General features: G+C 40.7%; 1 protein-coding gene across 1 annotated transcript in view; it reads right to left on the bottom strand.

Annotated features, from left to right (window-relative positions):
* The window catches only part of RXFP2 (relaxin family peptide receptor 2), a 97,189-nt gene that overhangs the window by 3,513 nt on the left and 67,509 nt on the right, over window positions 1-26,167 (bottom strand). The window contains exons 7-18 of the mRNA XM_025263075.1: window positions 24,702-24,773; window positions 23,808-23,879; window positions 21,622-21,693; window positions 20,467-20,538; window positions 18,645-18,716; window positions 17,022-17,093; window positions 10,881-10,952; window positions 10,702-10,773; window positions 8,138-8,209; window positions 5,533-5,762; window positions 4,327-4,737; window positions 1,211-1,429 (exon numbers count right to left, since the gene is read on the bottom strand). Coding sequence (XP_025118860.1) covers window positions 1,211-1,429; window positions 4,327-4,737; window positions 5,533-5,762; window positions 8,138-8,209; window positions 10,702-10,773; window positions 10,881-10,952; window positions 17,022-17,093; window positions 18,645-18,716; window positions 20,467-20,538; window positions 21,622-21,693; window positions 23,808-23,879; window positions 24,702-24,773 — 1,508 coding nt within the window. The remainder of the gene's footprint in view (window positions 1-1,210; window positions 1,430-4,326; window positions 4,738-5,532; window positions 5,763-8,137; window positions 8,210-10,701; window positions 10,774-10,880; window positions 10,953-17,021; window positions 17,094-18,644; window positions 18,717-20,466; window positions 20,539-21,621; window positions 21,694-23,807; window positions 23,880-24,701; window positions 24,774-26,167) is intronic.

Below are 26,167 nucleotides of genomic sequence, written 5' to 3'. Positions count from 1 at the left end.
GAACTACCACAACCCCTACTATCAGAAAACCTTGTCGTGAGACTAAGCTGATAGGTTAAAGGGATAAGACTAAGCTGATAGGTTGTGTGGCATTTGTGAGACATCTGACAAGCCAGAGGGACATAAATAGTTGCAGGAGTTTTTTACTTAAAGAGTCTGCCTGCAATGCAAGAGGAAGATCCCTGGAGAAGGAAACGGCAACCCCCTCCAGTATTCTTGCCTGGAGAATCCCATGGACAGAAGAGCCTGGGAAGCCATAGTCTGTGGGGTTGCAAGAGTTGGACATGACAGCGACTAAGCATACACACACACGTTTGTTACTTAGCCATCCACCGGGCCCAGTGTGACAACCACATGGCCAGGGCCATGAAACAGACTAGTGGTTCTTAACCAGGGGGTGCACCTCAGAATCACAGGGGCATCTTTTCTAAAATATCCATACCTAGGCCTTGGTCCCTATAGACTGAATTCAGAGGCAGGCTGGAACCTGGGCATAAATATTTTGTTCTGTTTTACGTACCCTTGGTGAAGCACCACTATCTAGCTCAGGTGGAAGTGAGACACTAAGATGTAGTTTTTCTCTATCTCCTGTGTTTTATTATTCTAGTCAGGGTTACACCATTATCCAATTCCTATCTTAACATACTGATTATAGAACACTGAGGAGGGCTTCCCTGGTGGCTCAGTGCTAAAGAATCCGCCTGCCAGTGCAGGAGACATGGGTTCGATTTCTGGTCTGGAAAGATCCCACATGTTGCAGAGCAGCTAGGTCCATGCACCAAAGCTATTAAGCCTGTGCTCTGGAGCCCATGGACTGCAACTGCTGAGTCCACACGTCCTAGAGCCCATGCTCTGCAACGAGAGAAGCCACTGCAACGAGAAACCCGTGCACCGCAACTCGAGAGGAGCCCCCACTCGCCACAACTAGAGAAAAGCCCGCACAGCAAGGAAGGCCAGAACAGTAAAAAGCAAATAAAATTATATATATACACATATATATTTATTTTATTTATATAAAAATATATATGTAATATATAATATATTTTATTTATATATGTATATATATGCTTATATAAACACTGAGGAAATCATAACTCAAGCTGTAGGGATTTGTGGAGAATTCACTACACGTAAGACCCTGTATTCTGGCCTCGTCAAACAGAGGACGAAAGAAGACACAACGTGCTTGGGAATCATAGAAGGGACTGACCTGGTATTTCCACCCGGGAGAGGGAAAGAATTTTAATTACAAATACAGGAATCCAGCAGATGGCTTCAGAGAACACTATAAAAAAGAAACGGTTCGCGACAGCCACCTCTCTTCCCATGTGACTCCTCACATCTGAGGTCTGCAGGGCAGTTTTTTGAATGGAACAGAACATGACAGTATAGGAAAACACAATGATGAGGAAAGCCAGCAAGTTCACACCTGTTGGGAAAAGCACAGCTCTTAACATCTCGGGTGTATACATCAACAGCAGAAATACTGTATTACTTAGATGTTTGGTATGGTGCCTTTTCCAAGAACCATTCTTTGTATTAGCCAAGTGGTAATCAGGTAAAACCCTGAACTCACGGCTATAAACTGGAATAAAGGCACTGGGTTCGCCAGATCAAAAAGATATTTCAAATACATAAACACATTACCAAGAATTATAGACTTTGAAATTCAGATCTAGGTCTATCATGAAGTAATCTGTAGCTTTTTTAAAGCAGGAAAAAGGCTACTTCATTTTTTATCTCTCTGCAAATTCAAACCTTAAGGGATTACTGTAATCACATGTACATATCAAAAAATCAATATGCCCTATTCCTTTATCTTATAAATATGATTAAGACAACCTTGGGATATCAAGAAGATAATAGCATCAGAAACATTATTTCTCATGTTTATTGGTCTTAAATAAAAATAATACCTAGGACAAAAGAAAATCTTTATTTTCCTTCAGATTGTCCACAGTAATCTAAACCAAAATTCAGAACTCTTTAGACTGTTTTAGAAAAAAGAAGAGTAAGAGAAAAACTAAAAAGTCAACTATATGAATTACTGCTTTAGAGTCACTTATCCCACGATAGTGACTTTTTGGTCACTTTGTTATATTCTTGCTACCATAAAAATCCTGAGTGCTCATCTTATTCCTTATAGTGAATGTAAAATATCCATATAATTTCAAAGTTGTTTTAAAACGTCCATCTGAGTAGATTGTATGTAAGACTAGTAAAGTCTAGGGAAAAATACTATAAATTCATGGTGTTTCATTGTTTTTATCCAAAACATTTCGCATGGAATCTCATTACAAAGCCATACAATTGGATTTCACAATATTGGTTGATCTTAGGTCTGCTGTCAGAAAGAATTTAAAAAAAAGACTGTAAAAGATGTTTCTCTGGTACAAATCCTGAAAACAGACCTATAGAAAGGTTCAGAAGTGTATGTTCTGGAAACACCATAGGAATGTGAGATGTTAACAACAGTGGGATCTGGTGAGGCATGTCTGGAATACAGGAAACTGTACTGTCTTTGCAACTTTTCTCTAAATCTAAACATATTCTAAAATTTAAAAATTATTTAAAAACTATATATTCTTATTTTTAAGCAAAACTATCTCCATGTCTCACACATAAGCTGTGTAAATGCAGATGATATTTATGTGTGTGTGCGTGTGTGTGCGCGCGTGTGCTAAACCCTGTCAACCACCCCACACCTCCACCACAAGATCCAGCCACACAAGCTTCTTTTGCCCTGTATCTGGGCCTGTTCCCTGGCTGCGGGTCTCTGACTCCTGGAACACAATGTCTGCCTTCACTTGGCCCGTGTATCCTCATGCTTTGGGCCTCCGTTTGGGCTAATTTTTCCTGGGGCGCCTTCCCCGGTCCTCAGGTCTTGGGCTCCTAGGACAGTCTGCACTCCTCCTTCCTGGCTTCTGTCAGCCGGTGACACGAGGACGTGTTTACTTGTCTTCATCCTCCTTGCTGGCTGCAGGTCTGAGGGGACCAATCTATTTGATCTCCAGTACTCAGAACCGTGCCTGGCCTATTGTAGGTGCTCAATAAATCCTTTTTGAATCCATGAATATAAGGTAGTTAGTGTGTGTGTGTGTGTGTGGCTATGCGTGTGTTGGGGAGGGAAGTTTTCCCTGAAGTGCACCTATACTGGGAATGGCTTACAATACGGCAGACATGATATAGCCATGAAACACAACTACCAAATAGGCTTGTGTGTGAGAAGTATTATTAAAATGGTGCAAATAAAGTGTTTTCTTTTTCAGAGGGAGAAGGAATAGGACCAGAATAGCTGGGACTGGTGCTTAGGGCCATTTTGTGATGGGCTTTTAAGTGACTAATTTAAACTTAACCCTGGTTGTAGGGGGTTCCTGAAGGTCTCCAAGCAGAGGATGCTCAGTCCTTTGGATACTCAGGTGGTGAACAGATAAACAGGAGAGCAAAGACCCCAGAGGCCAAAACACCAGTAAAGACTAATGTAATAATTCAGGGTGAAGGTCATAAGGCTTTAAAGAAAGGTGACAGCAGCAGGTAGAGACTGAAAGAAAGAGAAGTCAGAGGCATATTTTGAAGAAAAAACATTTGATGAAAAAGAAAGGATGACAGAGCTTATTTCTTCCTTAGTTGAGGGGACCAGATGCGAAGGGGGAACTGAATTGATGATACAGCCCTGGTTAAAGACAGAACATGGAGATGGCCTTAGTGCTAAACAAGAGAGATACCTATTAGACAATATAAAACATTTTTTTAATCTTTAGGGGCTAAACTTCTCATTCACTTGTAATAGAAAAAGTTGGGTTTTCTTTTCTAACAAATTAGGGAGAATTAAGGAAATGGAAAAGCACCCTTCTGTTGCTGACTCTAGGGCTGCATTTATAAAAGGCAATAAACCTTTCTGGCATTTTCACTCAAATAATCTCCTGCTAGTGAATTTCAAGAATTTTGTTATTATTATTTATTTGGCTCATATCTAGACTTTGAAAAAATGAGTTCAAATAACTTGGAAGGGTCACAGGACATGGCAGTGAACTGGAATTCTTCCAGATCATTGTCATTGTGTATGAACATAAAATCAAAGGGTCTCACAGATAATAAAAAAGATCATTTGGAGATCCTGACAGTATGTTTTTGTTTTTAATACTAAATCTTTTAATAAAAATTTAAATAAAAACTTATAAATATGCAGCAAGAACTTTCCTTTAAAAAAAGGAGACAGTCTTAACTATATTTGCTTACTTTCTGAAATGGACAAATATGGCTTTACTGAAATTTGAGGTACTTCTATCAAAATGATGTTTGTCCAGGAAATGAGAAATAAGTTACCTAGGAAAATTCCAAGAGAATACCCTTTGCTTCCAATATCTTCTGTTTGGTCATAATAAAGTGGGAAACATACTCCATTTTTCCCATAAAAGTTTCCAAAATAATCCTCTTTCCACAATGGAGTCACAGCTATTAAGAACCCCACAATCCAGATGCAGATGAGGACGGCCAGGGTCTGCCATTTTCCAGGACGAATGTTACTGAAGGGAAAGACAACGGCCAGGAACTTCTCCAGGGTCAAGTACGTGAGCAAGAGGACAGAGACCTCAGTGGACAGCATGGCCAGGAAGCCCAGGAGGCGGCACTGTAAGCTCTCCATCCACAGCAGCGCGTACTTCTGATACTGCCCACGGTACTTTAGATCACAAAGGCCAATGAAGAACAAATACACACCCATCAGGCAGTCCGCACCTGTTGAAGAATCACAGAGTGTGTGTCGGTAGTTTCAGCATCTCTGTCTTCGTTTTCTGATTAGATCTGCTTCCTCTATACTGTACTAAATGAACTAACGTAAACACCCACAATAGTACTTAGGAGTCAACAGACTTCAAAAGGTGTACTATTTCTAAAGTACTGCACTGCATCTTTATAATTTTGAAAAAGTGGTGGTAGGGAGATAATTAGGGTTGTGGGGAGCCTGGGCTTCCCAGGAGGCACTAGTGGTAAAGAACCTGCCTGCCAATACAGGAGACATAAGAGACACAGGGTTTGATCCCTGGGTCGGGAAGATTCCCTGGAGGAGGGTATGGCAATCCACTCCAGTATTCTTGCATTGAGACTCCTATGGACAGAGGAGGCTGGTGGGCTACAGTCCATAGGGTCATGTAGGGAATCTAGGTTTTAAACAGTAAAAAATATAACTTACATATTTAATAAAGGGAGTAATTTTCTAGGCTTGAGGAACATGGATGTTACTGCAATTAAAGGTTAAACAAAGCACAGTTTTGTAACCTACAACCTGTCCTTCTATAATCCATCCCTTGACTCATTGACTCCCTGTTACTTCATTTCCAAGACATAAATCACTGCAGACTCATGCAATCCAGAACAGGGTAACCAAAGAGAACAATAGGACTTTCATACTTAAAAAAAAAATTTCCCAGAATATGTAACTCATATTAAATGCCATTTGCTGAAGGCTGATGTAATCTAGAGCACAGCACACTTATGATACCCTTAATCCATTTACACGGGAAATATACTTACAGCAAAGGATTTTGATGGACGTAGCGTGAGTCGTGTTTTCAGCTTTAATGAAAGATCTCATGCCAATGACAAAAAGATTTCCAAAGCAGGTTATGAAAGCTATAACCCAGACAAATACTCTGAGGATATTGTTAGCCAAGAGGTCCTCAAATGAAGAAATGCCGTCAGTCAAGGGCATACATATTCGGACATGGGGAGCATAGGAGCAGTATCGAAAGTTTTTGAAATAACTAAAGTCAAAGGGAAAAAAGAGTCACTTGACAGCAATGACACAGAGATGACAGGTGCAGTCCTCTCTGGGGCTGCAGCTGTGGAAGGTGTGCAGCTTCACTAGGCTCGGTTATTTTTGTTTAGTAGTGATTATGGGAGGACAGAGTTCTTCATTCAGTATTACTTTACTCTAGGCAGTGTTCTTCCTTTAAGGTGAAGAACCTGAAGAACACGGGATCTGTGGCAAGGACGTGAGAATGGGAAGTCTCCAGGGCTCTAATTTTCCCTGCCACATTGGGTGGTTCTCTGGGGGTGTTATAAGAAGTTGATGGCCATTGTGAAACTGATATTTAACAAACCTTCAGGGGCTTGGGTTTGGGATGTTAAGATTCTCACTAAAAACATACTTACTTTTAAGTCTATTCCCTTAAACTAGCCTTCTTTTCCCTGGTAGGGGCAGGAAGGGAGGGTCCGTGAGACTAGGAAAATTCAGTCTCATGGTAGCGAGTAGGAGAAGCAGCTACACAGATTCCTGGTCAGGGCCTGGAAGGACTTAAACCATTTCAAGAGGAAAATACAGGCTCGTCTGTGATTGGTGTGTTTATGATCTAAGTGTGTGCAATCTTCAAGGGTTTAAACCGGGGAGGTCATTTGGATTTAAGGTCATTCTCCAAACATGTTATTTTTAGGATTTTCTCCCATAAAACTCGTTCTATTTTTGTATTCATTTACCATTTCTTTCGCTTCCTTTCTCATCTAATCTTTTCTTTTTTTTTTTATCTGTTCATTCAATTTTGCTAAACTAGCACGTTAAAGAAAGCTTTACTTTGCCTGGCTTCCAGGCCTCCTGTGATTGGACCCCTGGCTACCCTGATCATTTCACCACTTCCTGACCATGTTCCCTCCACCCAGACACGTGGGCTTTCTTCTGATTCTCAGACAAGCAGGTTCACCTTCTTTTCAGTGTGCTGCTTTTCCTTTTCCCTCTGCCTGCAAGAACCTCCCCCCAGAATTGCCTTCCTCCATTCAGGGCTGCTTGACTGTCACATCTCTGACTTCTGGGGGAACCATCCACATTCCCTTCCTCCATCCCTTGAACTCGCAATACTTTCCTTCCCAGCATTTCTTCATCATTTATTTGTTTCCTAGTTTACTTTCTGGCTCCCGAAGCTCCATGGAAGCTCCATGGGGCAGATTCTTCTCTCTCCTGCTGATCCCTGTGTTCCCCCTGGCCTGAGGGAGGCCCTGGGCACACACATGTGTTAGACAAGCAGATGAATGGTTTAGCTCTGGCTGTGTCAGGTACCCCAGTCCTCAAATAGCAGTGGTCCAGCCTCTCTGCACGCTGTGACCAGGGCAGGTGGGCAGGTGGAGGTATTTCAATAAACGATGGACAAGGAAGATGAAAGGAGAATCACTAGGTCCCTTAGTAGGGAAGGAACCACGTTCACACACTTTCTGTTAATTGTTGGGTCCTTCTTGACCTCAACCCAAGGTTCACATTTAAAGCAGCTGCTTCTCCATCAAATTCTACAAAGGTTTAATTTCTCTTTTCTAAGAAGACCTCACATTCTGCCCGCAACAAGGAAACGCTAGCCTCATTAAATATTTATCTACTGGAGCCACAGAAGGAGAAGTTATGAAAACCATTTGGATGTACATCGAATACTTGTCTTTGGGTAATCAGTCCTGCTGCATAAACATAAACAAAATGTTCTCCCCAAAGTGCACCTTCACACTAACCATTTCAGCCACTTGCTGCACCCAACTTGATATCTTACATCGAATCCTCCCTATTGTTGTGGATGACAAGGGTTAATTTTTGAAATCAGAACATATAGGTTACACAGTTGATAAAGAAATGATCATGTCATATACACATATATTAACACAACTTACACAGTGCACTTTAGCCAAATATATTAACGTGACTTATCAAAAACTACTATAAAGATGAATTACCTCCATTTTGCAGTGCACTCAGTAACAGAAACAACACCTGGAATTTATATAGCATCTTTCTTCCTAAGGGCTCAAATCTTAGAGTGGCCGACTGCTCACTCATGTGAGGTGAATTAATGTTTCCAGGTCTCTTGAGTACCATTAGCCAGTGACTTCATCTTGTGTAATATGTGGCATTCTGGTACCCTGATCTCTTATTGGGCCTCAATTGGATAAACAGCGTGTTTCCAGAGAGAAGTGTCATTCATGTCGGCACATCATAATATTGAACTCTATTTGAACAGGGACCAAAGGTGACAAAATTAAAAAGTTCTCAATAAAAAAGACTTTTTCTTGCATAAAAACACATTGCAGTGATACATTAGACAGTTTACGCTAGAGCATCTGTAACATTTCACCATATTTTCTTCTCTGTTCTTTCATACATACATACATGTAGGAAAGATTCTTCATGGGTTGAAACATCCATGTGTTTATATTCGGAATCTCTATCCTTTCCAGGTCTCTGGAAAATAGGCACAATAGGTTTCTTGATTTTAGGGTTTAACTTTTTAATCATTGTTTTCTTTGTCAATCTTAAAAACCATGCTTCAAAATCTTCTGTTATCAATTCAAAATAGGATGAAAATTTTTCAATAAACCATTTTAGAAAATTGCCATTTCTATTTATGCCTCCCATAACTTGGAGTTGATTTTGTCACTTTCACATGCAGAACTACCTTCTAATAAAACACTTTCATTCATTTTTTTTGATGTAAAAATTGCAGCTGTGATTTGTCTGATTGTGAAATTGGCTCTGTAGCTTGATCTCATAAACCAAACAATATGAGTTACAGGATTTCAGATAGGGGCTGATATTTTCAACCTGAGAACATTACCTAAGTGAGTTTTGTCAGAAACCAGATTTAAATAGAGTCATTTCTTCCTGGCCTATGTGTCTTCAAGGTGGAAAACCATGAGAGTGGTAAGAGGAACTCTGATTCAGGGCAATTGCTTTCTCAGACCACAGTGGGAAGCATAATTCCTTTCACTCCTCCAGCCTCATAAAACGTCCTCAGGGGGCTCCAATGGTAACCCCCAACACTCCTCATTTATCCAGAAGCTTCTTTAAATGTGGATTCTTTGAAGACTCTTTAGGATGACATGATTTAGAGGAGTCTTCATGTTCTCAGGAAATGTAGGTAGAAAGAGGATAATCTAGGAAGACAGAAACCTATTCCTTTTAAGGCTTATTTTGAAAAATGCGCGATTCTCATTCAGTTTCTTTTGGGCAAATCAGAATAAGGATTTCTTGACAAGGTTCCAAGTTGTCCATTGCTCATTGAGGACTTTGATGGTCAGAAATGAGACTTGGGGAACAACTATTACTCCTGAACAGGGCCCTTCCTACAGAAAACTCTGGAGTCCTTTTTAAAGAATTTTTCTCTCTTTTCTTTCTTTTGATCTCTAGCTTTCTTTTGGACTTATCGTAGCTTCACCATTACACAGGTTATGTGATTATTTGGTGAATGCCCTGTAGTTTTCAAAAGAGCAGAGGCTACTGTATACTGAGTGCCCAAGACCGTGCTATGATTATGTTGGCCAATAAATGTTTGTAAAATAAATGTGTAAATGAATCTTTAGAGAATAGGAAATGAAGCAATAAAGAAAGAAAAGAAAAGAAGAAAGAGACATATGGAATAAATTTACAAAGTAGTAAATTACTACTTTGAATTATCTTTCAGAAAGGCAGGATGTGTAATAATATTTTGGTTTTTAGAATTCAGTATGTGGTGAGTGAAGGGAAAATCATTTGGTCCACATCCTCAGGCCTTTTCCTTATACTTAAGAACAATGTATTATATATACATATATATATTATATATATATGTAATACATATATATTATCATCATCATGTTAGTTGCTTGGTTGTGTCTGACTCTTTGCGACCTCGTGGACTATAGCCCACCAGGCTCCTCTGTCTGCGGAATTCTCTAGGCAAGTATACAGGAGTGGGTAGTCATTCCCTTCTCCAGGGAACGTTCCCAACCCAGGGATCGAACTCAGGTCCATTGCAGGACGATTCTTTACAGTCTGAGCCACCAGGGGAGCATATATATATATATATATATATATATGATTCCTATATATATACACACACACACACATATATACATATATATACACATATATACACATATATATATATACATATATGTGTTTAATATTCTAGCTTCTTGAGAGCAGGAACCAAGACTTTTTCATCACTGGATGTTCACTAATACCTACTGGGAGAGAATCTAAATCTTCTATTAATTTCCAATAGAAAACTATTTATCAAGAATAAAAAGTGGTATTAAGGAATGGTTTTTGGAATTAAATGAAGAAAAGCTTTTGGCTGAGATCAGGTAAGGTAGTATGTCCTTTGTGGGGGACAAAGAAAAGCTTTGATCAACAGTGGCTTTTTATAGGAAAGGAATTGTTGAGGTTTTAGGACTAACTGGCAGAGTTCTTGGCACCATTTGAAATCTAGTACATTTGAAATTGTAAAACACTGCTATTTGTCAGAATGTTCATATTTGTGGAGTAATTTTTATTTACTGTTTGAAAAGTAAAAAGCATGCTCTGCAGATTGATATCAAGTAGATTGCTGTAGGAAAGAAGAAAGGGAAAAAGTAGAGAAGTCTTAAAAAAATTTTTTTAACCAACTACTTAGTGATGAAACTATTGCAAATTTAAATCTTTGTGAGAACCGTAGATGAGATTTTTCCATGAGAATCCTGTTTTCAGGAAGGAGCTGTGTGTAGCTTCAAACCCAGAAATGGTCTTTATACACTGAATGGTAAAAAATGAGATTCTGTTTGTCATTCGATAACCATGATATTCACAACTGTCTGACAATGCATGCTCACAGTAAAAGCCCTCCTGTGTGCCAAACACTCATTTATAAATAAAGGTGGTTCTGAGTAAAGCAACCCACTAACATCACAATCAACATACTGTTACATTTCACTTACAAAGACTGAAGTTGTTTAAGACTTCCAAACTGGCTCTTGTGGAGATACAAAAGAGGATTGGACGACAGATTCCTTTTGTACCATTAGAAGGGAGGAGGAAAGAAGCATCAGGATGTTATTATTTTGGAAACTCAAGATGTTGCCATTTAACTCTGATGACGGGGGTGGGAAGAACTTACAGTTTCTGTAGACATTTCAGGTCTTTGAAAATGTGGGGTGGTAGCTCCGATATCATATTGCTCGACAGGTCCCTGTTGGTGACAGTGAAAATCCCAAAGCAATTACAATGAAAATAAATGCCATAGTTGTTACTCCTCACAACTTCATCATCCCCTTTGACATAACAGAAAATACAATCCACTTTAACCAATCTGAGAGCTTGTTACGCAACTAAGCCATGTGATTCAGCCAAAATGGGTATGTTTTCTACCACTCTCAGACGGGTGACATTCTGCTTATCCAGTTTCAGTCTGGAATTTCCTCTCAGCTCCTCTCCAACACATTCCCAATCTAGCTTCAAGGTCTACTTTTGTTAGTTTCCTCTGTTTTAGGTACTTTTTGTACCTTCAACCATTCCTTGTTTCTACGATTCCTATTTGGTTCACATACGTGATATCTTGTTTACCCAACTACATTAGAAGCTTTCTGAGGTCAAGACCAGTGTCTTCCACGTATTTTGCATTCCACCTAAGAGTTTTGACCATGTAATATCCACCCAGATAATCCTGAATGGATAAGTTCACATATTTTTCGTCTATTTTTACATGGTGCTATTTTTTTTTAGAAGAAATTGAGACTTTAGATCTGACTCTAATAGGGCTGTCCAATCCAGAAAGAATCGCAGGGAAGCGTTTCTAGAGAATGTGAAAACAAGATTTGTCAGGGTAAAGAAGGAATCAGGAATCTTTTCGAGTCCAAAATATCCTTCTGAGCCAGAGAAGGTGTTAAAGATATGAAGATATGAAATTGCCTAGGAGTCAAACAAAAGATCTGTTTCTGATGTATGGTGCTCCTGATGGATATACAGGAGTTACAAATAACTGTGAAAATTCATTCTCTAAAAAAGCTTAGAATTTAAAAACTAGATTATAAAATAAGAAAAGATAGAAACAAGGGCTACTACGGAAGTACAGATTAAAAACAGAGGAAGGACTCATCAAACTTGGCGTGGGAAATTATAGAGTGTTTGAGCAAAGCTTAATGATTTGTAGAATCCCTTAGAAGAAACAGAATAGCCATTATAGTCAACAAAAGAGTCCAAAATGAAGTACCTGGATGCAATCTCAAAAACGACAGAATGATCTCTGTTTATTTCCAAGGCAAATCATTCAATATCACAGTAATCTAAGTCTATGCCCTGACCAATAATGCTGAAGAAGTTGAAGTTGAATGGTTCTATGAAGACCTACAAGACCTTTTGAACAAACACCCAAAAAAGATGTCCTTTTCATTATAGGGGACTGGAATGCAAAAGTAGGAAGTCAAGAGATACCAGGTGTAACAGGCAAATTTGGCCTTGGGGTACAAAATGAAGCAGGTCAAAGGCTAACAGAATTTTGCCAAGAGCACTCACTGGTCATAGCAAACACCCTCTTCCAAGAACACAAGAGAAGACTCTACATATGGACATCACCAGATGGTGGACACTGAAATCAGATTGATTATATTCTTTGCAGCCAAAGATGGAGAAGCTCTATACAGTCAGCAAAAACAAGACTGGGAGCAGACAGTGGCTCAGATCATGAACTCTTTATTGCCAAATTCAGATTTAGATAGAAGAAAGTAGGGAAAACCACTAGACCATTCAGGTACGACCTAAATCAAATCCCTTATGATTATATAGTGGAAGTGACAAATAGATTCAAAGGATTAGATCTGATAGACAGAGTGCCTGAAGAGCTATGGACAGAGGTTCATGATATTGTACAGGAGGCAGGGATCAAGACTGTCCCCAAGAAAAAGAAATGCAAAAGGCAAAATGGTTGTCTAAGGAGGCCTTACAAATAGCTGAGAAAAGAAAAGACGCAGAAGGCAAAGGAGAAAAGGAAAGATATACCCATTTGAATGCAGAGTTCCAAAGAATAGCAAGGAGATATTAGAAAGCCTTCCTCAGTGACCAGTGCAAATAAATAGAGGAAAACAATAGAATGGGAAAGACTAGAGATCTCTTCAAGAAAATTAGAGATACCAAGGGAACATTTCATGCAAAGATGGGCTCAATAAAGGACAGAAATGGTATGGACCTAACAGAAACAGAAGACATTAAGAAGAGGTGGCAAGAATACACAGAAGAACTATACAAAAAAGATCTTCATGACCCAGATAACCACGATGGTGTGATCATTCACCTAGAGTCAGACATCTTGGAATGCAAAGTCAAGTGGTCCTTAGGAAGCATCACTATGAACAAAGCTAGTGGAGGTGATGGAATTCCTGTTTAGCTATTTTAAATCCTAAAAGATGAGGTTGTGAAAGTGCTGCACTCAGTAGGTCAGCAAATTTGGAAAACTCAGCAGTGGCCACAGGACTGGAAAAGGTCAGTTTTCATTCCAGTCCCAAAGAAAGGCAATGACAAAGAATGCTCAAACAACCGCACAATTGCACTCATCTCACACGCTAGCAAAGTAGTGCTCAAAATTCTCCAAGTCAGGCTTCAAGAGTATGTGAACTGTGAACTTCCAGATGTTCAACCTGGATTTAGAAAAGGCAGAGGAACCAGAGATCAAATTGCCAACATCCGCTGGATCATCAAAAAAGCGAGAGAGTTCCAGAAAAACATCTACTTCTGCTATATTGACTATACCAAAGCCTTTGACTGTGTGGATCACAACAAACTATGGAAAATTCCTCAAGAGATAGGAATACCAGACCACCTGACCTGCCTCCTGAGAAATCTGTATGCAGGTCAGGAAGCAACAGTTAGAACTAGACATGGAACAACAGACTGGTTCCAAATAGGAAAAGGAGTGCTTCAAGGCTGTATATTGTCACCCTGCTTATTTAACTTATATGCAGAGTACATCATGAGAAACTCTGGGCTGGATGAAGCACAAGCTGGAATCAAGATTGCTGGGAGAAATATCAATAACCTCAGATACGCAGATGTCACCACCCTCAAGGCAGAAAACAAAGAAGAACTAAAGAGCCTCTTGATGAAAGTAAAAGAGGAGAGTGAAAATGTTGTCTTAAAGCTCAACATTCAGAAAACTAAGATCATGGCATCTGGTCCTATCACTTCATGGCAAATAGATGGGGAAACAGTGGAAACAGTGGCAGACTTTTATTTTTTTGGCTCTAAAATCACTGCAGATGGTGACTGCAGCCATGAAATTAAAAGACGCTTGCTCCTTGGAAGAAAAGCTATGACCAACCTAGACAGCATATTAAAAAGCAGAGACATTACTTTGCCAACAAAGGTCCATCTAGTCAAAGCTATGGTTTTTCCAGTAGTCACGTACGGATGTAAGAGTTGGACTATAAAGAAAGTTGAGCACTGAAGATTTGATGCTTTTGAACTGTGGTGTTGGAGAAGACTCTTGAGAATCCCTTGGCCTGCAAGGAGATCCAACCAGTCCACCCTAAAGGAAATCAGTCCTGAATATTTATTGGAAGGACTGATGCTGAAGCTGAAAGTCCAATACTTTGTCCTTGGCCACCTGATGCGAAGAACTGAGTCACTGGAAAAGACCCTGATGCTAGGAAAGATTGATGGCGGGAGGAGAAGGGGACTATAGAGGATGAGATGGTTGGATGGCATCACCGACTCTGTGAACATGAGTTTGAGTAAGCTCCAGGAGTTAGTGATGGACAGGGAAGCCTGGCGTGCTGCAGTCCATGGCACTGCAAAGAGTTGGATACAACTGAGCAACTGAACTGATGATTTGTATAGGTGGAGTCAAAGGAGAGCAGGTATTCAGGTGAGGATGAAGTGGGACCAGAGGACAGATGCTAAAAGTCGGTGACACCATCAGGAGTCAGTAAGTGGTCTAGTGTGGATGAAAGGATGGCAAGACATAGAGGAGGTGAGCCCAGAAAAGAGAGTGGAGTCAAAATGGGAAGGCTGAGAATACTTCCCAAGGCAGCATTTCTCAGAGTACAATTTAGGCATCTGAATCAAGGATGCTTGTAAGAAGAGCACCTTGCTGGGGCCATTCCATAACCATCACGCCTGAATCTCTGGAAGGGGCCTGGTAATATGCATTTAAAGCCAGAATCCCCTGTGATTTCTCTGAACATTAATGTTTGAGATCCTCATTAAAGACTTTGCCTTATCACAGGCAACAAGCAGGGTGAATGTTAAACAGGACAGTGGCAAAATATGCTCTGGGTTATGGTATGGTAATTCTGTTAGAAGAATGAAAGATAAAACGAAAAGGCAGAGATTGAGAGGAGGGGGACCTCTGACCCTGGACCAGGTGAGAGCTGCTGAGGGTTTAAGGAGGCACTGGCAGGACTTACGGGTTGATGGGATATCAAGAGATATCAAATGTCAAGAGAGGTAGAAGGAAGGGAGCACTCTTCCAGCCAGGCTGCCAGGAAGAATGATCATTTGACTAAGACGGGAGAGTCGAGGGGAAGAAGCAAGCTGTGGGGTAAGGGTCATCTGTAAATTAACTTCAAAAGATGGCTTTTGCGGTGCTGTCATGACATCCAAGTGTAGACAGACTGCCAGCTGGTGTTCTGGTCTGGTGCTCCAGGTGCAAGGAGCCCATGTGGGCCGCGGCTCAGAGGAAAGCCTCAGGTGTGCACAGATCAGAGGGAGCCTGACAACAGAGCAAGAGGACGACGACCTCATACACCTAGAAAACGTCCTGCCAAGTGCTACCTTGAGAGATAAAGTAGTCTTCTGCGTGAAAAGGATCTGAGTGATCTCACCTACATGGACTTATTCCTCTCCAGGAGGGGTTTATGGTCATGGAGGCACAGTAAAATTATCTGACATTTTTGTCAGCTTAAGAAATATAAATGCCCTGTTCAAGTTCATTCTATTTAGTTCTGAATTTCTTCCATCATGCTGATGCTGTCTGGATTGGAATGAATTATTGGTGGTGCTAAAAAAAGGAAAACTAGCATCTCTTAATTAGGCTCTTTTTTTGAGGGAGCGCTTTGCCTAAGTGTAGAATAAGAGGAGGATTAGGAAAATCTTCCAAATGTGGACTTCATACCACTGTTTTCTTAAGTTTGTATAAAAACACATTTTTGTTTGTCCTGGGCTACTCCTCCATCTCACTCCTATAACCCAAATCCACATCCATCCTCCAAGGTCTGATTAGGAATTCCTCTGTGAGAAAGGAGTGACCTGTCTTTTATTTTTTGCCATAAAATGGTAGCATTTTAGTTCTAATACAGTGATATGTACTTCGTAGGCACTTAATAAATATGTGTGGGTTTGGTTTATGATGCTCATTATTAGATTAAATTATCTTATTCATAAGTATTTTTCAAATTACTCTTACTGAACTATTTTTCTCATCCTTTCTGGATTTCAAAACACGGTATAAAGAATGGGGGAGAAGATGATTAAGAAATGGATTTCCATTTTTTAGACTTCAGATCAGGAGGAGGAGATCTCTACCCTATTTGTAATGTCACAGACAATTTTAAACTCCAGTGATGCCCTACTTCATGGGCAGCAATGAATTAATAGCAAGACAGATGATTTTCAAAAGGCTTAGATCTACAAAATATATATTTGAATGGAAAAATGTACATGAGCTCTCTGAATATTTTTCAGTGAGCCTAATCCTCTTTCTAGACATTTCTGTTTGCTTCATTTGTTCTAGAAGTCATAAATTCTTAAGGGATAATAAGCATGTTCATTACTTTGTTTAGTTATAACTAATTAATACTATTTCATCTTTCTAGACATTTCTGTTTGCTTCATTTTTTTCTAGAAGTCATAAATTCTTAAGGGATAATAAGCATGTTCATTCCTTTGCTTAGTTATAGCTAATTAATATTATTTCATTCAGTCCATTATTCATTCAGCAAACTTCAACAGAGAATTAATTGTACTCCAGCTGTCAGCGATACAATCTGTGAGTTTAAGGGGCCATGGAAAACGTATTTACTCCCAAACACACACATATATGAAATCACCCAAAGAAAACAGGCAGGGAAATCAGAGTAGGCTAAATCCATATCAAGCCCACTGTCTGATTTTAATTTGTTTTCAGGATAGTGCTGGTTTTCTTAATTGATTTTGAATATCAGTCTACAGGATTTTGATTGCTACTAGTGAAAAAGCAGTCTCACTAGTCATTTCAATTTGTAATCTTGAAGAAGCAATCATATTTTTCCTAGTAGACAATGCTACTTACAGTTCTCCTAAATTTTTTAATGAAGAAAATGTCTTCTCTGGAACAAAACCAATTTGATTTCTAGGCAGAAACCTGTAAGACATGGTGAGAGTCAGCACTGTTGGTCTGAGTCTGCTGTAGTAATCAGTTCTCATTGGGAAATGCCATTGATCTGGCTGTAATTTAATAAACCTCAAGGCGAGGCATGTTCTGGAGTGGGACACAGGCGGCAGTTTCCCACTGACAGTGTCTCCATATGCTCACTGGCTCCAGGACATGCTGCCACACGGAACTTGAGGCGCCAAGCGTGGGCTACAGAGCTGTACTTTGTTTGGATTCTGATTATTTTAGAAAGCTTTTCTTTTCCCAACATACACACACAGAATGTCAAATTTGGGCCCTGTTAATGATTCTCAGAGAAGGCTTCGAGAGGATCTTTGAGCAAGGCACCTTCCTTACAAGAAGAAGGCTCAGAAAGAGCAAAGCGTAAACCAACCCCATTTGGGCCACAAACTGATTTTAAATTGGGGGTGGGGGAACACTGGTTTTACATTTCCTCTGTTTGAAATGGAATCTTCCAGGACAAATGGCAAAAAAGAGGGGGTTGGCGACTGACCGCCTTACAGAGGTGTTAACAAATGAGATAATGAGTGTGAAAATGAAGTCTCTCAGTTGTGTCCGACTCTTTGCGACCCCATGGACTGTAGCTTACCACATTCTCTGTCTGTGGCAAGAGTACTGGAGTGGGTTGCCATTTCCTTCTCCAGAGGATCTTCCCAACCCAGGGATCAAACTTGGGTCTTCCCCATTGTAGGCAGACGCTTTACCATCTGAGCCACCAGGGAAGTCACCAAATGAGTATGAAGGTGACTCAAAAGCTACATGGAGCTATGAAATAGAAGGCCTGGGTGTCATTCATTTAGTTTTCCAGAGCTCTCTCTCATTACCCATCTCCTATGTGGGACACCCTCTTTCCTTACTGAGTATGCTAATCTTCAATCTGATTGATTAATTTGTTACCTGGCAATAGCTTTGTCTCTTTCTGTTGGTGAAAAGTGGTTGGACCACCACAAACGGATATACAATGATTTTTCTTTTCCAACTACCCATCCAAGCAACAAACATTACTGAGCACTAACTATATATGGAGAACTGTGATGAAAGCAAAAGCACATTTTTGGGTTTTTAAGCTTACCACGCAAATGTGCCAATTAACTGATCCATCTGCCTTCCTGCCCTCGTAAAAAACACAAAACAGCAATCAGAATCTTTGCCCAACCAGAATATGTTTGAAATTCTTCTCTTTAGAATAAACTTTTTTTCTTTAAAGAGAGAAATATTAAGTGATGTGTCACTGGCAGCAACACTAACCACTTTCACACACATTATCTCATTTCCTTGGTGACCATGGTACCAGGTCAGCTGCGGGGGTGCACAGAAATAACGACTGCCCTCAGAAAGAAGGAAGCTTAAATGGTTGGCAGCTAATCATAAGGCTTGGCCCCACCATCCATGTGTGCATTTTCCAGTACTGTAGTTTCAGACCAAGGCTGTAAACAAAACATACTTTGAAATTCCTTGTCAATGTTTTCTTTTGATTTCCAAAGCTGCTAGATTTCCCCTCATTCACCGTTGTATACTTACAGCACTGTGAGAGAACTGCACGACAGAAAGGTGGAATTCGTGAGGAATTTTATTCCGTTGCCTTCCAAATCCCTAAAAGGCATGGAGGGAAAAAATTTTTTTTAATGTTTCTGCACAAATCATATGTTTAAAGCCATTTGTCAGTGATGTAACAGTTTCAAACTTTATTTTTACTTCATTCCAATTTTTTAGGCTTTCCTCCTAATTATTGCATGATCAGTATAATTAACATTCTGCTTCTTTTCCCCTTCCAATTAATTTTAGAACTTAAAAAAAAAAAACTGAGCAAAAGGGCAGCCCACTATTTAGTGAATGTTTCCCTATGCTGGATATCATGCTATTAATTCTCATAATGCTGCCACCATAATAGCAGCCACTCCATTTATTGGGCTTTCACAGTGTCAGGGGCTGTTCCGCATGCATAACACACCCTCCTGAGAAGCTGGCATTATTACCTCCCATTTGAGGTAATAATTTGAGGAATCTGAGGACTTTGGAAATTCACTTTTCTTGTGGTCGCACAGCTACTGAGTGGTAGAACTGACCCTCTAACTCAGATCTGCCTGAATCGGATTCCTAGACACTTAGCCATGGCATCACAGATGGTTAAATTCTCATGTCCTCCCAACATCAGGTGGATATCTGTGTCTCTGTTTTGCTGAAGGAGAAACTCAGTCTAGTTTGCCTTCCAAATACTGGATGCCAGAGTCAGGATGCAGACTCCAAGTCATGTGATAGAAAATGTCCATTCTTTCTACCTCCCTCTGTGGTGCTGACGCTGAAAGCAGAGCTGCTCCAAGGGTGCCCAGGACCAAGCCTCCACATCACATGGGAGCTTGTTAAAAGTTCAGATTCCCAGGCTCTCCCAGACCCACTAAATCAGAAACCCTAGGACTGAGGTCCAGCCGTCTATCTGACGTCCCTGAGCTATTTGTGATGCCTGCTGATGCTGGAGTGGCCCTGGGGGAGAGATTACGCAGGTGAGCCTTATGACAGCAGCAGCCACGTCGTCAGGGAACAACCTCAGGAACACCCTGACATGACCGCTCCCAGCAGCGCCGAGGAATGAGAGGGTCGGCTGTTCTGCCAAGTCTCCTAATTCTTTTTATGATCGGCGTCCTACAGTCTTCCAGGTCCAGACAGTAGCTATATTGCTGCCTCTGAACCTTCCTCACACTCACACTAAAATTACCAATTCCTTTGGATTGCCTTTAAAATCCTATCTTACTTTTTGCATCTTAGAACATCTGATGTTTAATGTTTCAAATGTCTACATTATTGTTAATTAACTTAACCTTAATAAAAATTCCTATTTAAACCATCTTGGAGGACTTGAGGGAACTCAACTTTTTTTTTCGCTCTTAAAATATAGCAATTACAAATAAACACTGTGGTCCCTTGAAAGTCCAAATACGACTTCCCTGGTGGCGCAGTGGATAAGATTCCTCCAGCCAATGAAGGAGACATGGGTTCAATCCCTGATCCGAGAAGATTCCACATGCTGTGTAACAACTAAGCCCGTGCACCACAAGCAGCGAGCCTGTCCTCTGGAGCCCGTGCTCCACATGAGAGAGGCCACTGCCATGAGAGGAGCCCCCTGCATGAGGCAACTAGAGAAAGTCCAAGTGCAATGTCAAAGATCCAGCACAACCAAATAAATAAAATTATATATAATATGGTTTTAAGCCCAGAAGGGACATGATCAGATTTTGGTTTTAGAAATAAAAGCACAGATGAGCTCTCTGTGTAATTGTGAATTAACTGCAGGGCTAGCTTTCTGAATCTGGTCGATTAATAAATCAGCCACTAAGCTTATACTCACATCCAGTTGAGCTGAGGCATTTGGGCGCACATCTGCTTCGGAAGGACTTGTAAGTGGTTGTTCACCATGGACCTTTACACGCAGAAGAGGTTGATTAGAGACAAAATGACATGCCACTTTAGGGACGGTGTTTTCACTATTTCCACAACTGGAAAACTTGCATGTTAAAATCAATATATTAGGATGAAAACCATAAACATAACTACCCCTTCAAAATGGTCTCTAGATACACATGAGGCATGGATAAGGGAGCAGATGTCAGAGAAACTATGAATGTATAAGTGTGATACATGACCTAGGAATAAATTTGAAACAGTATGACTTTGTGAGATGAAACAAAAGTATATTGGGTAATAGTTTTGAAGTTCATGGTAATTTTCCTTGTAAACTTCAAAGTTACGATCATTTCCAGCATCATACATCCAAAGTTTCCCTTTAAGAGAAATGCTAATCATTTATGGCATTAAAAGGTCACATTGGAAACTGCATTAAATCTAAGAAGTGATGACAGTGGGGAGGGGGGACATTTGGGGAAGAAGACAACTCATGAGAACATTAAGTTGCACGATTAATTTATGATATTGTGATATCCCATTTCACAAATGGAAATTTATGATATTGCTTTTCACAAATGGAAAATTAACGATGCTATATGATCAGTTGTAAAGGAGCATAATAATCCCTTGCTGATAAACCATCCCAGTCTATTAATAAACACGGAAAATGTAATGATGAGAAAAGTTTAGTTGCTAAGACAAAGATTTTGGAATTTTCAGTGGCTCTTGCTGGGCAAAGACACATTTTCCTTTGTTAAAAAATGTAGCTGGAGCTGAACTCTGGGGAGATTCTGACAGATTTAAATGTAGTAAGAAGATAAAAATGAATACTATCTTTGGTCAACCATGGCAAATGAAAACATGCCTTAAAACTAAAAGGAATGAAAGGAGATTAAAAGGAAATGAACTAGTAGGCTTAAAATATGCCATGAGCCACGGCCAGGAAGTAGCAACAGTAATTGTGGCTTGAAATACAGCAAATGTTTAGACAAATAGAAATCTTAGAGACTTGATTTTCTTAAAGCTCTTTTTCGTAAGCTAGTTTTAGATGTCATTGCAATTCATAGACAGATGGATTGAAAGGTAGATGAATACTTACAAGAAAAACAAGGAATTTAATCCAGTAAACAACCGCTGTGAAATTCTGCTTATGGGATTGTCATCTAGAATTCTGACAAAACACATCACAAACATTTCCAATGTTAGAGATGTTTGTGAAATACAACCAGGAAGAAATAAAAGGTCATGTCAATCCTGCCTCCCCCAACACCTGCTCTCCTCCTTCCTGTCTGTCCACACTTGGCTCATGTCTCTTCCCAGAGAGCTTTTCCTCCCCACTGTGGTTGGAGAAGCACTTTCTTCCAAACCCCCACTTCCCCCAGCACTTATCAAGTCCATCCTGGTGGTCTTCATTCCCTTCATCCACCTCCCTTTGGACTTAAGACCCTCCGCCTCTAGATACATGGGTCAGGACAAGCTGTTCTTATTTATTGGCTGATTATGGGCTCCATAAATGCTTTGACCTACTGATTGACTGAATGAAGAATGAATGAAAAAGAATTCTTAGGAAGTGATTCCTTAGACTCATGGAATTTAAATGAATGCAAACAAACTTATTGGGAGCTTTGAGGGTGAAAGAGTGAAAAGATTTACAAATTCAAATCACCGTTTTAAACTCTATATGGTATTTTCCTAGGAAAAAATTACTATAAGGGGAAATATGACTTCTTTTCTCTTGTTGCCTTCAAAGCCAGCTACCATTTCCCCTTGCCCTCGGAGGAATCTGAGGGTCGGATTCTGAGAAGGAAGCTCACTGAACACCTACTATATGACAAGCATTTTGCATATGGCACTTTACATATATAATTCTCACAACATCCCTCTTAGAAAAAAAGGAATTATAATTATAGTTTACACTGCTATATTTAAGGGGCTTCCCTGGTGGCTCAGTGGTAAAGAATTCTGCTGCAATGCAGGAGATGCAAGTTTGATCCCTGGGCCAGGAAGATCCCCTGGAAGAGGGCATGGCAACCCACTCCAGTATTCTTGCCTGGAGAATCCCATGGACAGAGGAGCCTGGGGGGCTATAGTCAATACAGTCACTGTATTTTAAGTGGATGACCAACAAGGACCTACTATATAGCACAGGGAACTCTGTTCAATGTTATGAGTCAGCCTGGATGGGAGGGGAGTTTGGGGGAGAATGGATACCTGTATATGTATGACTGAGTCCCTTCTCTGTTCACCTGAAACCATCACAACATTGTTAATTGGCTATATTCTAATACAAAATAAAAAGTTTAATTACAAAAATGGCATTAGGAAAAAAAATAAAGAGGAAAAAGAGGCCTAGGAAATTCAGGATGGGGAACACATGTATACCTGTGGCAGATTCATTTTGATATTTGGCAAAACTAATACAATTATGTAAAATTAAAAAAAAAAAAGAAAATTGCCTGGAACATAAAGCACAGGGCTATGGCATACACAAGGATCTGGATGAAACTGAAGTCCTGGCTTTTCCTCTGGACCAGGCTGACCTAGAGAAAATGGGAAAACGGACACAGCCTTCTAACTGCCCTTGTTTATCTCCCCTGATGAAAACGTGGACCTCTGATAAAAGACTCCCTGGGATGGAGCTGGTGGCTCAGCCAGGTAAGTGATGAAACACTACAAGCTCTCATGTTTTCAGTTGTTTCTATACATTCTCTAGAAATCTAAAAGTCCTCAACTTGCTTACTTTCTAGGTCAGTGGTTTTCAACAGAGGGCACTCTTTCTCCCAAGGGACATTTGGGATGGTCTGGAAACATTTTTGATTGGCACGACTCTGGGAGCCAGTACTATTGACATCTTGTGGGGTAGACACCACAGAGAGTGCTGACCATCCAAAAACACACAGGACTAGCCCCACCCGTCTACCCCTCCTCCACTCCGCCCCACCCCCACCCCACCCTCCCGGCCCAGCCGAAGAATTATCTGGGCCAGAAGGCCAACAGACAGCCGGGCTGAGACTCCTGTTACAGGTAAACACTAGATGGATGGATGACTTAGCAAGCCTACCGCTGGGCACAGAAGCCCACCTGAGAAAGCACAGCACTGATGTCTCTTCACACAGCTACCATCTAGCATGCCATGATCTGAACTGCCAGAGCAACGTGCTCCAGATTATGTGACAAGCAGAAAAACTGGGATGATAAGCAAGATACATAAATAGATGGAAACTATGAGCCTTGATGAGTATCGTTAGGACTGTGATCCCAGAGAAGAAAAGCTAGAATACTTACAGCCAAGTCAGCTGATGTAAGTCTTTGAAGACTCCAGGTCTGAGAGTTGTAATGCAGTTGTGGTTGAGATATCTGCAAATAGGATGGGTGAATCAATGAGGCAAACTTAATACTCCATTTTAGTCACATATAATTAGAATATGAGCCTCTGTTAACGATTATGAAGTATGGACATCTGTCTCTGGCAGCACTCAACTGGATGGGCAAGGGGAGAAAACCAAGGACAACCAGCAGATACAGATGATCCCAAGCCCAGTGTAACAAGCACCAGGGCCAGCACCAGGAAAGTGGCCAAAAATAATGCACTGGGGTATTATATGACCTTAGCGTGGAATAGTAGGATAAACGTGTGAGGTGATTTTTGCTTTAGCTCACCTCCTTTGTACACTGTTGTTTTAAGAAAGTATGCACTAAGTTGTGTCTGACTCTTTGTGACCCCCATGGACTGTAGCCCACCATACTCCTCTGTCCATGGGATTTCCCAGGCAAGAATACTGGACTGGGTTGCCTTTTCCTCCTCCAGGGGATCTTCCCAACTCAGGGATCGAACCTGCATCTCCTGCATTGCAGCAGGATTCTTTATTACTGAGCCACCAGGGAAGCCCCATAAAGGTGAAGTTAGCAAGGGTTAGAAAAAATATGATAAAATATTGTAGAAATGACCCAAACTTGAGGAGACAAGATTAAAGACAGCCTTCATATCTATCTTCTGGTAAAACTAGGATTTTTTTTTTTTAGTAATTCTTTCAGTGTAACAACTATTCTAGGTACTTTCTGAAAACCTATCGCTCCCTCTTTACATCCACAGCCGAGCCTTTAACAAAATATCATTCTACCCTTTTAATCTTTACTTAAAGTTGTACTCAAGATATAATTATGAAAAAAGTTACTCACAGTATTTGCAGGTTATGTAATCCAAAGAATGCTTTCCTGGATATATATGTAATACAGTTCCTCTGGAGGAATCTGATACGAATGAGATAGGAGAGTCATGTGATTAGGGTGCTCATACTTTGTTAGGTTGTTGAATGTGCTGTCCACTTTGTTCACCTAAAGATGACTTGTGAAACCAGCTCATAAAGTCCTAAGTCCTAGTCTCACGTTGGGAGGTAGGAGCACCGCCTGTGAGAGAAGGCTGTGGATCTAGCCAGCACCTGATGTTCTGAGAGCACCCGTGCCGTGAGATGCCGGCATCTCTGACTTGAACCCACCAAAGTCCGTGCCTTGTGTGTGAGCAAGGAGCCAGTCTTGCTGGCACCCTGGTGACCTTTCTTCTCTGACTTGCAGGAGTTGCCCATCAAGTGAGATTAGCCAGGTTCTCACTGCTGAGCTTCCTCACTCTTTCAGTACCAGAGTTTTCCCTTCAACTCCTCATTTCTTTTCATTCCACTCACATGAAAAAAGGTTAGGGCAAGTCTTAACTTTGATCTGTTTCAAGATGCAGAGTGAGAAGCACACAGCAAATTAGAGAGGTGTTCAAGGTCACAAGTGGCTGAACTGGGACCAGTGCACCAAGATTAGCTCACAGGGTCATGATCTACTTAACCTCAATCTAGCAACAGCGCATGGATTTGATAATAGCACTTTTATGAGCTTGTTGCTTGTTTTAGTTTCTAAGTCATGTCTGACTCTTTTGTGACCTGACCTCATAGATGGTAGACCACCAGGCTCCTCTGTCCATGGGATTTCCCAGGCAAGAATACTGGAGTGGGTTGCCATTTCCTTCTCCAGGGGATCTTCCCAACCTAGGGACTGAACTCTCTTCTTCTGTCTTGGCAGGTGGATTCTTTCCTGCTGAGCCACCTGGGAAGCCCTCTTTCAGGAGTATCTGAGTAAATAATTTCTATTTCCTGTGCTCATTAAACAATGGGAGGTTAGCCCTGAATTCATATTTTCTAAAGATCTTTAGGCAGGAAATAATAGCTCTATTAATAGTAACTAATGTCTGTATAATCTTCTGAGTAGCTTCCCTATCTCTTGTTTTGATTTGTTTTGGTTCCTGAGGTTTTGTTTTGTTTGTTTTGCCACGTGGCTTGCAGTATTGAACCCGTGCCCCCGGCAATGGACGCTTAGGTGTCCTAGCCACTGGATGGCCAGGGAATTCCTGGTTCTTAAAATATTTTACAACACTTTCTTATTGTTATGCTCCTTCACTGCAAAACTCTGGGTAGATCGTGGCCTTGTTCATTCGGCATTTGGCTCTATTCTGAATTTTGTTATGCCACGATTATTCCTCATCAGAGCTTCCCAGCCTTTGGGTCATGAATGTTACAGGTGTGCGGGCAGGTTGATGCCCTCAGTCCTCAAAGTGAAAGTGAAAGTGAAGTTGCTCAGTCGTGTCCAACTCTTTGCAACCCCGT

The sequence above is a fragment of the Bubalus bubalis genome, chromosome 13 (assembly GCF_019923935.1).
Source record: "Bubalus bubalis isolate 160015118507 breed Murrah chromosome 13, NDDB_SH_1, whole genome shotgun sequence".
Taxonomy (NCBI): Eukaryota; Metazoa; Chordata; class Mammalia; order Artiodactyla; family Bovidae; genus Bubalus; species Bubalus bubalis.
Note: the sequence above shows the minus strand (reverse complement) of the source record. Positions and strands in the feature narration are given on the sequence as shown.